Here is an 18,650-nt window from a genome sequence, read left to right on the forward strand (position 1 = left end):
CTTTAAAGTTTTGTTTTTATTAACTAAAAGAATTAGTACATCTTTAAATTATTATTTTTTTTACAATTTTGAAAAAGGTAAATAATAACAAAAAAATTAAAAGAGCTAATGATCTACTAGACATTTTCTAAGACTTCATTAGATCATGAAATTACTTGAGAGCTTAAATTGACGAGTGAAGCAAAATTTAATATTATATCAACACTTTAAGTTTTAGCATTCTCTTTCATTCGTGGGCTTAAAATATGTAAAAGATCCAATAAGTAAAAATAAATAGTAATTTGGAAGGAAATAACGTTATATGAGTTTGTTGAATATTAGAGTTGTAATTAACCTAAAAATTTTAGCTAATGAAGGAAGGAATTTAATATTATATCAGCACTTTCACCTTCACCGAGTATCTTTAAAATTCAGACAACAAATCAACACAAACCTAAAGTTTTGGAACTAAACTTAGAAATTTAACACCAAAAACATGTGATATATGTGTATCATCAGATTATAGGCATAGCCTTTGCCTGTTCATGGACTGTATACTCAGCAACATATAAAGTACATAAAATCGCTGAAACAAAAGGCTCTCCTAACATCCAAACATTTGAAGGTTGAGATGACTCTACAAAACATTCTAAAGGATCAATTTCATGAACAGTTGAAAAAAAAGAGAGATTATTGAACAAAAAGTTAAAAGTTTCAGTGATTAATATTGCAGAAAACTGTGTATGTTGTTTTAGTGAGAACAGGAGCATCCAGTTTCACTTATACCTTCAGAAGCCAGCTTATAACTCTGATCCCAAATGTTTGTTGGTGTTGCTTCAGCATGAGGAACGTGACGAGGATGTTTCTCTCTTTTGTCCCCTTTCATTTGTTTCAATGCATGTTTAAGGCTAGGCAATAAGGCCTCCATACACTCTGCTGCGGCGTTGGGATTTCCGGGCATGTTGATAATCTGAAGAAGAGTAACATGAGAGAGAGATGCCATTGTCGTGTACTCAAAGATAACTAGTGATAGATCTAGAACTTTTATGTTAAAAGTACAATTTCGTGTTAATATAGTTTAGAATGCATTGTTGAATTGTCTATGAGGAGACTGGTTGCAGCAGAAAGGCTGGCAGAATGAAGCTGGTGATGAGGAAGAGAGAATTAGAAACTTTTTATGAGCCAAATGAAATGGATAGGTGGTGAAAATCAATTTGAAATATTGTTACTTGTTATTTAGAAGAAATCAGGTCTCAAATTAGTTGATTTAACCACAAAAGTGTGGTTTGTTCTTCCAAATGGGTTTGGAATTTCCCTCGAGATGATAGCAAATTATTGGTTTGAGTAAAGATGGCTGATTCCCTTTCAGACGGTTGGCAAATATTGTTTGGCACCTCCATTTCGAGATAAAAAGCTGTTAAGCAAGCTGTTATTTTCATCACTACAGAATATTTGGTTGAAAGGAACAGAGATCTGGTGACACTGCATCATGGTGACTAATTGTGATTCCTTCCATCCAAAGGCACCAGTCTTGTACTGCCGTGTTTCACGGTTGTTCAGTGGGATATTTGGCTGGAAAAAAACTAGGATCTTAAAGCAAAAGTCTATTGATTGCGATACATTGTAGGATTTTCTGGGCTTGTATTGGCCTACTCTTTCTCCTCTTTTATGTAGCGTGATTCTATACTTACTAACACTAATTGGGGTACATTTTCGTGTTCTAGTGGCTTATCACTTCTTCAATGAAAAGTGGTCATTTACTCTGAAAAAATCTAAACAGAAATATGAAAAGAAAATTGTTGGCGTTACCAGGGTTGATCCTCTAATCCCAGCTGCAGATCGTGAGAGCACAGCGAATGGTGTAACCTATCACAACAGGTTCAGATTAGAATAAGACCAATCACAATTACTGTGCAAAATAAAGGTATGATAGAAGAATCATCAGACAACAATATGCAGCAGAGACTAAATATCTACCTTAAGGCTTTCTTGCATCATAACATATAATAGACCAGGGGTCTCTTTATGCAATAATGGTTTGGTTGCTTCAGGCGTCACATCTCTTGGGGAAAATCCAGTTCCACCTAGACGGAGATTGATTTTTTTTAAAAAAGAGAAAAATAAAGAGAACTGGACAAAAAATTGCACCTCCTGAGCGGGGGAAGATTAAATTTGGTGAGTATTACCAAGTGTTAGAATAAGATCGACTTTGTCAATGTCACACCATTTCACAAGAACGTCCTGAATTTTACTGACATCGTCTGAGACAACAGCTGTTGCAACAACACTGACCCCTCCTAATTTTTCTGATGAGGCTTGAACAATTGAAACGGCCCTTGGTCCACTATATGAAAGAAAAGGATATTTTGTCAAGGCCTTCATGCCCAATGGTGAAAGCACAGCAATTTCAAGAATTTCACTTGCATACATGTGTCAATTGAGGATTTAACATGATGTAAGAGCATGAGGTCTTATTTAATGTACGACTTGTGGATAATTGTTCTGCAGAAAGTTGATTCTTGTTGCCTATATTATCCAACTCTTAGGAGCTGAGAGATAAGGGATGGTAATTTAGTAGCCTCTATACGCTGATTGTTATTCCATGAACGAAGGAACATTTTTAATGCTTTGAGCTTCATCATCAATCCATGTTCACGCCAACCAGCAGCCCTACAGTTTGTCCACCAAGTTTCCACATGTGGCTGAAAGGATGGAGTAGAGAGCCAAGAATTCTCAAATCCGAAAGTTTATGGACCCCAATCAATCACCTCCAGCCATAGCAAGAGGAAAATGATACGAAATGACACTATCTAATTGATGAACCTAAAAGGATCCAAATTTAGTAGCACAAATGTCAGTAACCAAAAGATGATCAGTTAAGGAGGCATATTGGGTGAGTCCAAAGCTAGACCACGTGTAGGTTGCATTTTTCATAGGCACGTCCCTCAAATGATAATTATCGATACTGGTTGAAAAGCCGCATGTTATTTGTAACAGATTGATCATGCAATGAGAAAGCCCTTTCTCTTCAATGGCCTTGACAACCATTTCATCCCAAAAAAAGCAAAAAAGAAAAAGAAAAAAAATCAAGAAGAGAAAATTGCTAAACGAGGATCCAATCCAATCACATCAGTCACCAAGCACTTGTGCAATGAGGACTCTGTATAGAGGCCGTCTTATAAGTTAACGGGGAAAAAACAACAAGCCAACTAAACTTGATGTAGCCATAAGAATTGAGAAATATTGAGAGCCCATCTCTACTTCAATTAGTTTAACCCATATGAACATCTAGGTTTTATGCTTAATGGAGTTGATGTATTTCCAAAGCACCAGTTTTAATGTTATACAAATGATACATATAAAACGATCTTTAAAAGAGAACATTTCTAACTATATCCTTCTGAAAGGGCTCTCTTTCTCACACAACCTACTGTAAGGTGACATTCCAAAATTACGCCTATCCCTGCTCTTGCTAACTCCCCATATTAATAACAAACTCGCCTAAGCAAACTGCCAAGTAATTATAATTATCCCTCTATTGATATCCTGATAACATTCCCAATACTTCCCCAAGTAACAATCTAGTGAAACAAAACCAACAATACATGCAAAACTTTCAAGAATAAGAAAATGGAAACCCCTTTGTCCAATACTCGGAATCCTAGATTATTTCGTAGATGTTGTGGCAAAGCATTTAATATTTTCCTTTTCCCTTCTAAAGGAGGAAAAATACAATAACAGCTTTGCTCATTTTTATTTAGCATCAATATAGTGGCCTCTAAGAAACAAGCATTCAAAGAGGAGTATCCAGATGCAAAATATTTAAGACACTAGATTTCCTAAGCAATAAATAAAAATAAAAATAATATATATGAATCGGAATGACGAAGGGTTGAATCTCAGTAGATCATAGCAGCCTTGAATATATATATAAGAGAAAAAAAACCAACAGACATAGTCACCAACTTCTATGTCAAATAATTACCTGTTGCTTTTTTTCAGATGTAAGAACTTAAATATTGTTGCAGAACAATTACCATCTATACAAAATTGAATGAGGGAACACATATATTAAGTCTCTCTTCTTTCTTAAAAAAAAATTAGTTAATAGAAGAATTAAGGCAATAATACCAAATGTTTGGGTTTTCGGCATAAGAAAATGTGAGTACTAATGGAATATGGAAGTATTTCGGCAATATTAGTTCCCCCACAAAAACCTAGGTTTTTTTCAGTTGGCGCTCTTTAGTAAGACTAAGGCTTTTTGAGATTATGTACCACAAACCCTCTACATCAAGCAAAGTGTCGGTGTTAGATACATGTCAGAGGACATGCTCCAGACCAACATGCCAACTTATGAGTCTAGTACTAATATGGGAAAAAAGAGCATGCGGTGATAAAAGAACACGTTGGCATAAATTTTGACAATAATTAAAATTAAAAACAAAACAAAAAAACAAGCCTCAACCCATTCAGTCTGAGACCAACTTTAAAGTCCCACCTAATAATAATTTAAGACAAAAGAAAAAAAAAAAAGTAAAAAAGAAATTAAAAGTTCAAAAAGAAAATGAAAACCAAACTACCCTTCCCTTCCTTCTATGCAATTCACAACGGAGTTTGGAAATACCTGCAACCACCACCGCCAATCTCGTTCACCACCAATGCCAATGCTTTATATGTTAAATTTACATATATGATATATCTGAAAAAATTGTGTCTCCAATGTTCTCGTGTACTAATTTTCTTTAGAAAATAACGTATTGTTGTGTCCCATCATATCTATCTTTTTGCTTCTCAGTTTTGAAGAGTTTTTTGGGAACTTTTTGCTAGGATTTTTGAATTGAAAGCTCAAAGCATATGATTCTTAAGAACAAGACAATCTGCCAAGGTGCAACCAAAAGAGGACTCCTAATCCCTCTAGCAAAAGAACCAATATAGAACACTAAGACAAAAGAATTGCCAACAATGAGGAAAAATGATTGTGAAATGTAATACCTTCGATCAGGACCAGCCCCAGATGCAACAGTATCGCTCACCGTAAGAATAGCTACTTTGGACACAATATCTTGAACCTGACTGCTAATGTTTTTGGATATATTACTTTTCAGAAAGACTGTTGAATCAAATGATAAGGAGTTGGCATAATCAGCAATACTGCTTATGTCAGAAATAACAATAGCCGATACAGAAGTTCCAGCAGGTATAGGATTTCCTGTTGGTGGCAATTCCAACAAAGCATTGGCAGATTTCAAATTCAAAAGTCTGCTGCTCACCTGATGACCAGTACTCTCCGCAGAGAAACTGATCCAAACAACAGTAATGTCAAATGAATAACATATAAAGGATATTCAAGAAAGTTAAAATGCAACAGAGAGAGACAAGTTGCAATGGGTCCTATCGAGTGTAGATAGAACAATGAATCAGATTTACCCCAACTACTTACCCAGGATTTCCTGACCCGTCATTATCTTTCCACTTGATAATTGCACAATGAAACAGTGGTCGAATAGGATCTGACTTTATTGGCTCTGAAAGACGTACTCGCACTCTGGATTTATAGAGAAACAAGGAAAACAAGTATAAAAGAATTAAAAGAGATACGGTAAAAAATGAAAGAGAAGGACAAGATTTGATCTTTCAGCTACCTTAGAAGATGAGGATTTTCCCATCCACCAAGTCGGCGGATGGCAGGGACTACAAATAGTTGGAAACAAACTAAAGAGCTCACAGGATTTCCAGGCAACCCAAATGCAAGGATCTGATTTGATTCCTTCTTTTCTGTGTTCTCTGGTTTAATCTCTACAAAAGTCACAGGTTTTCCCGGCCTCATGAAGACCTGAAAAGACATTTTCAATTCCATGAACAAAACTACAGAGAATTGGGACAACCGAGTGAAAGCATTTCAAGAACCATCTGCATACCGCATTAAAATATACAACCCCTTTCTTAGCAAGTAATGGCTTGACATAATCCCTATCTCCCATTGAAACACCACCAGAAGTCAGAAGGATATTAGCTCCAGCAGAAAATGCATTTTCCAAGATCTTCTCAAGCTCGCCTTCATCATCTCTAGCAATACCAAGGTCAATGATTTTGCATTGGTGTTGAACAGCAGCAGCAAGTAACATAGCACGGTTTGAATCCCTAATCTACACAATTTATTTTAACAAATAAAAATTTTATAAAATTAAATAACATACATTAACTCATCAAATGAGAAGTTGAATGATGAGAGAGTATGTGACTAAGTACCTCACAATGTATAATATGGAATTATTTTATCAGGTAAAACACCAAACTTGAAAAAGTAACTAGATGGGTATGAAAGCCCGATACACAAATGCCAAATATACAAGAGGCAGCAAAGTATGTTCCATAATACCTGCCCACGACCCAGACATTCAGTCTGTGGCTCTACAAGTTCATCCCCTGTAGAAAGAACAGCAACTACTGGAGTAGGATACACCTACAAGACAACGTTAAAAGTAAATCAGAAAGGAGATGGATGAGAGAATACATGACTAAAAACAAAATATATTGGAAATTATAATACCTTTACTGTCATGACACCCACGGTAGCAAGCAGGCCAATTTCTGAAGAACCTATTTTATCACCAGCTTTTAAAACAAGAGCATCCTTCTCGATATCACATCCCTGGGAACACAGTGTCATCAGCTATTAACGTTTAAATAGTAAATAAAGCCACAAGTCTAATAACCAAGTCTAGTATAAGCCATGCCCACAAGACATGAAAAAAAAAATCACTTTCTAGTAAAGATATTTGCATCAGTATGGCCTCGCCTAACAAAAAGTGAAAAAAAGTAGGAAAGTAAAAAACTACTGTCTAAATTCCTCTGAATAGTATAAGACACGTGAGGTAGTAATAAAAAAATAATGGGGAGTTTAGATACATCAAATCCCCCACATTGAATAAATTGCATCTAAGCTTCAGTCCTCATGGAACATAATTCTCACTATATTAAGATTTTAACAGGCACAAAAATTCATGTTCAAACAATAATCAATCCAAAAATATGGCCTAATAAGTAATAACATATTGACCTAGATCAGCGTTTACCAACATACCATAGCCCAAAGAGGAAAAAAAGGCAGATAAACGAACAAATAAATGATTGACTTCATGAACCAAACTGTGATTTAAAGTCTTGCTGCCTCCGTTCATAAGCCTCCTAAAGATCCAATCACAGGATAACCATTACAGGTCAAAAAAGAAGGTGTAGAATCTGGTTGAAGTACTTCAATATTTTTCTCCTTAAGAAATGCTTTAAAATATTTTTCAACTTGAATCAGATGAACAAAAGAGCATCCATGTACAAACGGAACATTTATTTATTTATTTATCAAGAATAGCATTGCAGTCTACATTGGTAACTTTATCCCTATAAATAATCATTTGGGTTGGACGGAACCGAACTAACCCAAATTAAAGATAAAAGTGTTAAAAGCGGTAAAGAAAATGAACACCGAGTTACGTGGAAACCGAGTACCGGAAAAACCCACGATCTGACTTTCTTCTTAATTTCTCATATTAACAAAAGATACAAAGGGAAAAATAAATAGACAACAAGCTTATGATAAAAGAGGAAAGAAAATTAGGGTAAATCCTTCCTTGGACCAAGCCTACTAATTCTAACACTCCCCTCCAAGTTAGGATGTCAATATCAGTGAAACCCAATTTGCTAACACGTGAGTCAAAACTTAGTCACTTGGTGAGAACATCAGCAACTTGTTGGCTCGAGGGGATGTAAGGAATGCATATGGTACCATTGTCCAGTCATTCTTCAATGAAGTGTCAATCAATCTCCACATGTTTAGTTCTATCATGTTAAACTGGATTGTTGGCAATGCTAATACCTGCCTTATCATCGCAGAATAATTTCATCAGCACCTCACAGTCCTAATGAAGGTCAGATAAAACTTTCTGAAGCCAAATTTTCTCACATATCCCCAAACTCATGGCCCTGTACTCAACTTCAGCAATGTTTTTGGCCACAAGCCCTTGCCTCTTACTCCTCTAGGTTATGAGATTGCCCCATACAAAGGTACAATAGCTGGAGGTGGATTTCATGTCAACAACGGACCCTTCCCAATCAGTATCAGTATAAGCCTCAATAGCTCTCCTATCGGTCTTCCTAAACATCAACTCTTTACCAGGAGTTATTTAAGTACCTCAGGATTCTGTTAACTGCCTCCATGTGTTCCTCAGAAGGAGCATGCATGAACTAGCTAATGATACTCATAGCATAGAAGATATTTGGTCTAGTATGTGACAAGTAAATCAACATTTCCACGAGGCGCTGATATTTTTTCTTTCTCAACTGGAACTTTATCACCTTAATTTTTCAGCTTAGTTGAATTCAATAAGAGTCTCAGTAGATACTGATTGACATCCCAGCATATCTGTCTCAATCAACAAATCAAAGGTATACTTCCTTTGAGATACGGAGATACCTTCTTTTGATCTAGGTACCTACATCCAAAGGAAATACTTCAAATTCCCCAAGTCTTTAATTTCAAACTCATCACCCATCTACTTTTTCAATTGGATGATTTCAGCGGTGTCATCCCCAGTTAAAACTATGTCATCAACATAAATAATCAACACGGTGATCTTCCCAGTTTTGGAGACTTCTGTAAACAATGTGTGATCTAATGTACCCTTGGGACTTGACAAAGGTAGTAACCCTATCAAACTATGCTCTCGGTGCTTGTTTTAGCCCATACAATGATTTTTGAAGTTTACAAACCCGATGATCAAATTAGGGGTGGGGGCTCATATAGACTTCCTCTTCCAAGTCTCCATTCAAGAACGATTCTTAACATCAAGCTAATATAAAGGTCAATCTTTACTCACAACAACAAATAACAGGACTCCAATGATATTTAGTTTTGCAACTGGAAAAAAAAGTTTCTGAATAATTGACCCCATAGATCTGAATAAACCCTTTTGCAACTAACCTGGCCTTGTGTCTGTCAAGAGTTCCATCTGCGTTGTATTTGAGTGTGAACACTCATTTACATCTCACAGTTTTATGTCACTTAGAAAGAGTACAAATCTCCCAAGTCTTATTCTTTTCAAAAGCTCTCATCTCTTCCATAACAGCAGTTTTCCACTCAGGGCACTCTAAAGCAATGTGCACATTTTTAAGTATCACGACAAAGTCAAGGCTGGCTGTGAAGGCTCTAAAATGTGGAGAAAGACTCTCTATGAATATAGGTTGTACACCCAAACACAAGAAGGAAGACCTCAGAAGTAAGGTGGGTGGAGGGATACGACTCCTTGAGACAATCTAAGGGCGTCTGAAGGTGGAGGACACAAGAGGGCATCCTATTAATGAGATAAGTTGCAGTAAGAACACCATCTTCCCACAGATAAGAAGGATGGGAAGTAGAAAGCATAATGGAACGGGCTAATTCCAAAAGGTGACAGTTTTTCCACTCGTTTTTGCATTGAATTGTGTCTCTACAATGCGATAGAAGTTCTGGAAAATGGAGGAAACCTCGAGTTTATCAGTGATAAGGAAGACCCAAGTAAGACGGGTATGATCATCAATAAAGGTCACAAACCACTGTTTCCCAGAGGAGGCAATGACCTTTGAGGGACCCCAAACGTCACTATGGATAAGGGTGAACGATTGGGTTGGTTTATATGACTGTGAGAGGAAGGAAACCTAATGTTGTTTGGTCCGCATACACACATCACAAGATAAAGAGGAGACATCAATTTTAGAGAAGAGATGGAAAAATAAATACTTCATATATTTAAAGTTTGGGTGACCCAACTAGAAATGCCACAACATACAATCTTGTTCAGAAATATTAAAATATAAAGACTAACTAGTCCTAGAGCTACTACTAGCGAAGGTATCATCGTCAAGGAGATAGAGTCTCCTGCTATGTCGGGCAGTGCAAACACCCTCATCGAGCTCAAGTCTTGAAAAGAAACAAAATCAGATAAGAAAGTAGCTTTGCAGTTCAGCTTACGAGTGTTATTGCTTATAGATAGCAAATTATAGGAAATCTTAGGCACATGTAACACATTCTGGAGGGATAACCCTTTAAAGGGAAAATTTTGCCCCTTCCCAGCAATTGGAGCTAAAGAACCATCAGCTATTTTGATCTTTTCATTACCAACACATAGAATATAAGAAACAAAATTCTGAGAAGAACCTGTCAAATGATCTATAACACCCGAGTCCAGGATCCAGGGATTCTTCCAATCGACACTGATAAGATTAAGGGACTAAGGCATACTTAACTGAGTAAAAGCTCCTAAAGTGGAGGGTGGACTGGGACCGTTCTGGTTTACAATAGGGCCAGATGGTTGAGAGGTTCCAGTAGACTCACTCATACAAGCACACCCTGAGTTATGTTTATCATTTGAGGAACGTTTCTTACCTCTTGGAGGACGACCATGAAGTTTCCAACACTAATCCTTAGTGGGCCACTATTTCTTGCAATGCTCACAGATAGAGATCGGTTTCCCGCTCTTCTTCTCACTATCATGGGTTGAGGATCTAGCATTGAAGGCAGCAGAGTTAGTAGCAAGAGTAGTCAGAATACTCCCGACATTCGTATGGTTTTCTTCAAAATGGACTTCACAACCCACTTCTATTGAGAAAAGTGATCTCTGGCCAAGTATACAGCCACAAACAATGTCAAACTTGGAATTGAAACTGGCAAGGAAGTCATATTGTATGCCATCATTCGGAGTTTCTGATGTTGTCTCTCTGCACATGACCATCTCTTGCTAGAGTAGAGAGAGTATACACGTAGGAGGTTAAATCCATAGTTCCTCTCTTGCAATTATGGACTTGTTTCCTCAGTGTATACAGACGAGAGGCAGTTCGTAAACCTAGGGCGGCGGCGGCGGCGTGTGGATGTGCGGCTGACCAAAAAGGTATGTGGTTGGACTTGGGAAAACAGATGAGAGTAAGTCGGCTGAACGGCGAAGGAATTGGACGACGCACATGAGCGAACAGCTAAGGCTCATGCAATTGGTTTCCTTCACTAGGCTACGCGGCTAACTTCAAGGGTGGACCCATTGTGATCCTCGACGTCTTCTGAAGCTGGTGGAGCAGCTTTTCCACGGCAGTGACTGTGGCATCAACGATAGCGGCAGTAGCAGCAATCTTGTCTGTCTCTATTTGGGTTTCATCTATCGTGTCTAGGGTTTCGTCTTTACCCCGCTCTAATACCATGTTAAAAGTGGTAAAGAAAATAAACACTGAGTTACAAGAAAACCCGAGTACCAAGAGAAAAACCACGATCTACTTATTAATTTCTCTTATTAACACAAGATACAAAGGAAAAAATAAATAGACAATAAGCTTATGATAAAAAAAAAGAAAGGAAATTAGGGTAAATCTTTCTTTAGGCCAAGCTCATTGATTCTAACAAAAAGAAATACAGTTTGTTTGTATTATGATAATAAAATTACTAATACATATTTTTCTGATTGCATTCCACTCATTGAGATTATTTAACTCTCCAATAATTCCTAGAAAATTATTGGCTCAAATACTTGAAGTTTAGTCCTTCATAATGTAAAAGTTGACATAGAACTCTAATTTCATTCAATGTATGAAAATATATGAATACAATTTTGTAGTTGTTTCACATTTCTTTTTTTTTTTTAAACGGAAACAAGCCTCTTTATTAATGATAATGAGAATAAAACTCAAAGTACAACAGCATTATACTAAGGGCAAAAAGAACTAAGGAAAAATACAAGCTAAAACTTAAACAAAGACTATACTCGGGCAACATAAATATGGTGGAAATCTAAAAACAAACCTGAACAGAAAATAACAAGCTAATCAAAGCCACTCAAAGACAATACATCAATAGAAAGCTAAATACCAAGCAAAATTTAAACTCTCTCAGAATTAGTCACTCAAATCTAAAATTTTACACACCCAAATCTTCAAGATGAAAGGACAGATAAATCTAAGAAGATGCAACCAGCTGCTTCAAAACTGTCTTGCCAATTCAATCCAGTGCCCAGAGGAACTCGAGGAAGTCTACCAGACCACAAAATCTTGCCAGCACTGCCTTCAACACATTACTCTAGTTGTCAAAGAGAAATCTGCTTTAGGAATGTCAGACTCTCAAAATACCTTCATCCCACCTTGTAAGAATGCCCTTGAAACGCTTTAAAGCTTACAGCAAAAGTCCAGCCAACATCTTTTGAGCTCTAGATGCTTAGAAGCTGTCTCTTCTAGATTCCAGAATTAGTACAATGTCCTGATTAATTTCTTTAGTAATCTTTTAATATCAGCCACCTTAATTTTTGTCCAAGTCCTCGCGTAATTCAAAAGCTAATCTTCATTTTTCAACCCTGAAGGATATCCACTGAATGACCTGTTTTCCTTTGGATTAGGCTAAGGAGATTTCACAGGCCTCCAATATGGAATGCAATTTTTGAGGTATGTTTTTCTTTTCCAGTGGAGTAAAGGGGAAGCTCTCCTTAATGGAACGTAATTGAACCTCTTTAGTTCGGAATAAATACCTAAAGCCTTGTTCATATCGTCCAGCATTTCATCTGTATTTCCTATATCCTCGTCGCCGTCTTCTCTTTCCAGTTCTTCACTGCTTACACTTGCCAATGACTCTTCATCAATGTCTTTCAGATCTTTATGAGAAGTTGTATGAAAAGTGCAATGTATTACTCGCACATTTCGTTTATCAAACTTCAAAAAGAAAAAAAATTAAAAAGAGAGGTCAAACTAATTCAAATCAACCTAACCCAAATACCATAGAGGCAATCTAACCCAAATACCATAGAGGTTATCTAACCCAAATCTCATGAGGTTGAATCCATCATCAAACTAAAGGTTGTGTGGATTAAATATTACACTTCAATCAATTATTGAACTGGGTCCAAAACATCTATGAATCAGATCCATTAACCTTCCAGATGAAATTCAAGTGGAAATCTGGAACTCAGCTGGAAGGAAAATATCTTGTCAACAATACTTGGTACGTGTTGAACAAGTGTAAATCCTGGCAGGTTGATACAACAAGCATTCAATCCAATCTCCTACAATGTTGTGCAGAGGCTGATGTTCTTTCCTTCATTTTGTTATAGATCCCCATTGAGGAACCTTCCTTCATTTATATAATTAATAACCACTACCTCCTGAAATGCTTTCCTTCTCTCTTCTTATGAGAAAACTACAAAAGGGCTTCATTGAAGGAGTACAATGTTGATGCCCACGAAAAAGTTGGGGTTTCAATTTACAGATTTTGAGGGCATACATACGCTTGTATATAGCTTCATCGAAGGAGTAAATTACGTTGATAACATTTTTTCCTTTTTCTTTTTCTTTTTTTTATAGGAAACAATAACCATTTATTGATAATATGAATGGGATACAAAAGAAGTTCCGGTTGGAAAATTATTACAATAAGCATCTTCATTGAACTGCGGTGGTAGTTAGACTATAAATTCAAAAAGGGAAAAAAAATTCCTCCAAATAATAGCTAAAAGAGAAACAGATTCACCAAAATGACTTCACCCATAAATGATATCCGTCAATCTGGAATTGTCTAATGAATTTGTTACCCCTTTGGTTTAACTGAAAACTCCTCAAACAATCAACAAACTCAATAAAAAAAAAAAACAGAGAAGGAATAGTTCCTTCTCCTTTTCTGTAAACTAACTTTTCCTCCATTGTATCTTCCATCAAAAGCAATACTTAAAGATAAAGCCTCTACTGAAAATTACACTGAAAGATATTTCCACCCTTTCACTGGGAGATGGAAGAGAAACTAAAAGGAGAAAGAATGGTTCCTCCTCCTTCTCTGTAAACTAACTTTTCTCTATTGTATCTTTCATCAAAAAGCAATACTTAAAGATAAAGCCTCCATTGAAAATGATAATGGAGGACATTTCTACCCTTTAAGTGGGAGATGGAAGAGGAATTCATTTCTTTTCCATAATAACTACGGTGTTCAAAGTTTCTACAATTGTGAATAAATTATTGAAAATAAGCTCTGCTTTTTAATAGATAGTTGAATGTGCAAAATAATAGGGAAAAATAACTAAGGGAGCATAGAAAAAGCTTGCCAATCAGTATCGACGGAAGACTGTAGAGGAACTATTTTACAAGAAGTTGAAAAAAGGCGGCACCAAAAAGAGCTCACTCAACACCCCTTAAGCCTTATTGCCAAAAAGATCGCACCATATCTGTCATTCTCTATTGTATTCTTGTTTTTAATGAAAATTCTTTACTTTCAAATCTAGAAAAAGAATTGCATGCATTACTACTTTTTTTTTGTTCCCCTTTGTGATTCGTTAACTACTGTCCATTGGAACTTTTTGTGTTGATATTCTACAAAGGAAAATTTTATTGCCTAACAAAATAATTGTCATTGTGGTAGAACCTTTCAACGAAATAGTGCTTTATTTATTATTTAATTATAAGAAAAAAAAGGTAATGAACTAATACCACGGGGCGGATATCAGCACCCTTCCTGGCTTTCACTTTTATTTTTACACGCTTGGATTCAATTTTTTCGGTGTCCTCAACTTGAACTACCGCATCAGCACCATCAGGTATTGGTCCTTAAAAATGTAACAATAAGAATGAATCGGAATTTCAGAAGGGAAAGAAAAAGTTGCAGTAAGGAAAAAGAAGAAAACATAACACAAGGACCTTTTCTTGAAAAAATGACAAATTGCAAATTTCATCCCTGAAGTATGGCGGTTGTTACAATTACACCCTCAAACTTTTAATGGTAAAAATTGAGCCCTCAAACCTATATAAGTGTTAAAATTGGACCTTAAAGATTATGATAGTAGTTGAAATTGAACTCCCAAATGATAAAAATTGAACCTGTAAATTCATATAATTGCTACAATTTCTATAATTATGCAAGTTTGAGGGTTCAATTTTAACACTTGTACAAGTTCAAGCACTCAATTTTTACTTTGAAAGTTTGAGGATAAAAAGCTACTACCGCCACCATTTAGGGGTGGTTTATGCAATTTGCTCAAAATAAATTATAGGATGAATCTTAATTCAAATTGAAAAAGTTAACACACAGCTACAGATTGGATTTCATCACTCCAACTCTCGAAAAAACAACCTGAAGGCCATAAAGACAAGATGAATCACACCAAAAAAGGAGGAGTTGAACAAAAGACCTTTGAAGTTGATGAGAATGATAGGAATATTACAAATATTTGTGAGGAGCACTCAAATTGAAGGTCAAACACTATCACAGACGCAAAAATTAACAGAAAAATCATACTTGTCTAAAGATATTCAAGAGTTTCTTTCTTCTGAAAGAAGTCATGGAGAGCCCAAGACCACATTCAACCATGGAAACCTTGATTTATCCTTAAACTACCAGCCAGAGAACCATTCAGAAAGGTCATCTTCCACCTCAAGGGGCATAACAAACTCAAATGGTTCGTAGATAAAATTCCACCCTCGCAAGAATAGAAGATAAAGCAAAACTGCAGTGTGTAAAGAGGTGGTTAGGGGTCCCTTCATTCTTGAAACATAATGAGCAGATTTAGGGAGTGTAAAAACTTTGGATTTCTTCTCTACACTTTGAGGGGGGTATTTCAGTTGGCACTGTGCTGACCAGATAAAGAATTTGTTCTTCTTGGGGCTATGGTCCTCCCAAATTTCCTCATCACTCCAAGTCTAATGATGATGGGCTTGAACATTTTGGATCAAATCCTTACCCCATTGCTCCACACAAGACCTAAAAACCAAAAATCATTCCAAATAAAGTCATGTTTATCCATGTCCTTTTCCAGAGACTAAAAGTTCACTTCTATAGCTCCAACTTGCGAAGTGGTGATGGATAGAGAAAAAATATCTAAATTTCTTCCTAAAAGTTAACCATCAGTTTATCCAAAAAGTTAATTTCCTCTACAGAGAAGCTCAACAGCCATTTGAGTAAAAGGGTTGTGTTCTTTTTAACTTTAGCAATTCCTCCCAAAGCTAACAAAGTGCTAAGTACCATCCTTATCAACTCCCTCCAAGACAGACCTTGAATACTTCAGTCATCAAAAAGCTTAGAAAGGAATTATATCGTTAAGTTGGTGAAAATATCATTTTTCTCCATTGCAAAGTTCACTTGTAATGATACTATTGGAACATCAACAAGAACTCCGTTTGGAATTTTCATCAAGAAAAAGGGATTAACTACACTACTTAATCAGTAGATGCTCTATCAAATGTGAACACCAAATCTTTTACAAATTATATTGAGCAAATATGTGATGTAATCTACCAAAAAATATACTTCTAGCATTAAGTCCTGTTCACCATATGCTAACTACAAAAATGGAAACTTGTTTATGATTCAAATATGATCAGAAAAGCACCTCCTGTGGTTACATAGGCAACGGTTCCTGGAGTAACTGTCACACCAACTCCATCGTTCCCAGCTCTAGATTCTGTAATCACCGGATACTCCCCAGGCCCATCTGAAGCAACCACTGCATAGCCATCCTACAAAGAGAGATTACCTGAGTGTCATGAATCTAGCCATCACACTTGAACGGAATTTCCCAAAGTAAACGTTAATTTATAACATAATTGCTTCCTCAGAAAGCAAAGCAAGAGGGAAAATCCACTGAAACATATTGATGTAGTAGAATTGTAGTAAATTAGAATATCTTGGCAAAACTTTTAATTGATTAGGACTAGGATTGTTTCATTAGTTTATTAGGATTAGGATTAGTTTCCTTAGTTTAGTTAGATTGACATTAGTTTCTTTGATTGATTAAGATTAGGACTAGTTTGTTTTCCGTTATCAATTAATCTATCAGCTCCACTAAAACCAAGAACCAACTAGCAAAGGCGACTTCTGACAAGCCTGTTGAGGCATTTTGTCGTACTCTTTGTTATAAGGCGGTGGAAGACTTGAATCATATTCTCTAGCGCAACAACTTTGCGAGTGGTGTTTGGGGTTCCTCCTTCCAGACGTTTGGTATGGCAAGCACTCACCTTAGAGATATTAGAGCTATGATCAGGGAGCTCCTCGGTCTGTTTTTTGGGGGAAAAAAAGGTCGGTTCCCTTCCCTTAAATTTATACAACTTCAGTCCTTTTGTTAATTTCATGTTTTCCTTTGAGCTTTAACATCAAAGACCTTTTGCAATCATTTGTACATGATTTCACATAGTTAAAGCCCCTTCTTGTAAAGAAAGTCCCTTTCGTTTCATTTTTACTCGATGAAAGCCGCTACTTTGGTATTAAAAACAAAAGTACTAATCTGAAGGCATCATTTCATTTCTTTCGATCAAAAACCAAAGAACGATGAACCCCACAAAGCAAAGTCCACCAGCTACACAAAGAGCAATCAAATTTTCTTCCGGCCAACTAAGGAAACGACCAATCCAGAACAAAAATTAAGCTCGCAACGGAGTGAAAGTACCTTAATGGAGGCTGGATAAGGGGGCAAAGGGTCAGAAGCGCGAATGTCTTGAGCCAAGACCTTCCCCATAGCATCATGAAGAGAGACGACGATGGGGGGGAGGCATCGAGCGACTTCCAGCACAGTTTTAAGAGCTTCATCTGAGGAAATCATGGCTGTGGACTTGACACAAGAGTGATCCGCCATTAGAATGCTGTTGGATTAAATGAAGAGAAGATTGGATGAAAGAGAATCGGAGTTTTATAGGATTGAATTGAGAGTGATTGAGGAATCTGTGGCAGCTGAAACTTGACTCTTCAGCTCGTGGAAGAGTGATGATGATCAATAAGAAAATTACGAAGGAAACAATTCAATTAATTTGGAACTTTGGAGCCATAAAAAAATGAGAAATTTTCAAAGGAAAAAAAAGTATGTTAACGACATTTATTAAAAATAGACATAGAAACGTTTACTAATATTTATAAATAGTTTGAATCGTTTTTATTATACAAATATTTTCGAAGTTTAAAAATACTACAAAACTTTTTGAATAATAATAATAAACACATTTTGTTTTTTCATATCCATACTCTCGGGGTTTTTTTTTTTCAAATTCTTAACTTACACCAATTAGATAATTTTCAAAATTTAAGTTAAAACGTAAAATTTCATAAAGTTTCAAAATGGAAATTTTTTTGGAAAAACATATATAAAACTTAACTACTAAAGCTAAATCTTGTTAAATTTTCCCATTCTTAAATTGATTTGTTGATTTATACTTAGTCTTTGTATGATTTTATTTGTTTATTTTATCTGCTTTATTTATTTTTTTTCTTAATAGTTTTAATAAGGGTGCAATTTTATTTATTTATTTTAAATTTAATTATTTGTTTTTTTATTTTTCATCCAAAATTAATTATAAATATATTTTTTAAGTTTTATAATGGTTTAGGAACTTTAGAGGCATTCTTTATGCAAAGTGTGTAAAGTTTATGAACATGTTTTTCCAATTTAACCAAAACATAATGCAATTGATGATATAAAAAGATGGAAAATTGTCCAAAATAATAATAATATAGTAAATTTGATTAAATGTTTACAACGTATAGCAAAATTTATATGAATAGTAAACATTGGTAGACAATAATATACTTCTATCATTGGTATTATAGATAGTGATAGAAGTCTATTAGTATTATCGGCAAAATCCAAAATTTTGTTACATGGGATAAATATTTTAATTTATTTTACTGTTTTTATAAGTGTTTCTCA

General features: G+C 35.8%; 1 protein-coding gene across 3 annotated transcripts; it reads right to left on the reverse strand.

Annotated features, from left to right (window-relative positions):
• Nucleotides 1-422: 422 nt before the first annotated feature.
• Nucleotides 423-17,768, reverse strand: LOC101214811 (molybdopterin biosynthesis protein CNX1). 3 transcript variants are annotated; one of them, XM_011661764.2, is made up of 13 exons: nucleotides 17,400-17,768; nucleotides 16,347-16,473; nucleotides 14,452-14,567; nucleotides 6,530-6,631; nucleotides 6,359-6,442; nucleotides 5,898-6,125; nucleotides 5,622-5,812; nucleotides 5,420-5,524; nucleotides 4,972-5,277; nucleotides 2,166-2,323; nucleotides 1,957-2,063; nucleotides 1,789-1,845; nucleotides 423-949 (listed from the first exon to the last, which is right to left on the reverse strand). In XM_011661764.2, exons 1-13 carry the CDS (start codon nucleotides 17,583-17,585, stop codon nucleotides 731-733), a joined length of 1,986 nt encoding a protein of 661 aa, XP_011660066.1. In that variant the 5' UTR covers nucleotides 17,586-17,768; the 3' UTR covers nucleotides 423-730. The 3 variants fall into 3 exon arrangements, with proteins under 3 accessions (XP_011660066.1, XP_031746042.1, XP_031746037.1); XM_031890182.1 differs by lacking the exons at nucleotides 14,452-14,567; nucleotides 17,400-17,768 and having other exon boundaries at nucleotides 685-949; nucleotides 16,347-16,475; XM_031890177.1 differs by lacking the exons at nucleotides 14,452-14,567; nucleotides 16,347-16,473; nucleotides 17,400-17,768 and adding an exon at nucleotides 7,064-7,135 and having other exon boundaries at nucleotides 685-949.
• Between the last annotated feature and the right edge of the window lie 882 nt (nucleotides 17,769-18,650).

Source organism: Cucumis sativus, chromosome 1, assembly GCF_000004075.3.
Source record: "Cucumis sativus cultivar 9930 chromosome 1, Cucumber_9930_V3, whole genome shotgun sequence".
Classification (NCBI taxonomy): Eukaryota; Viridiplantae; Streptophyta; class Magnoliopsida; order Cucurbitales; family Cucurbitaceae; genus Cucumis; species Cucumis sativus.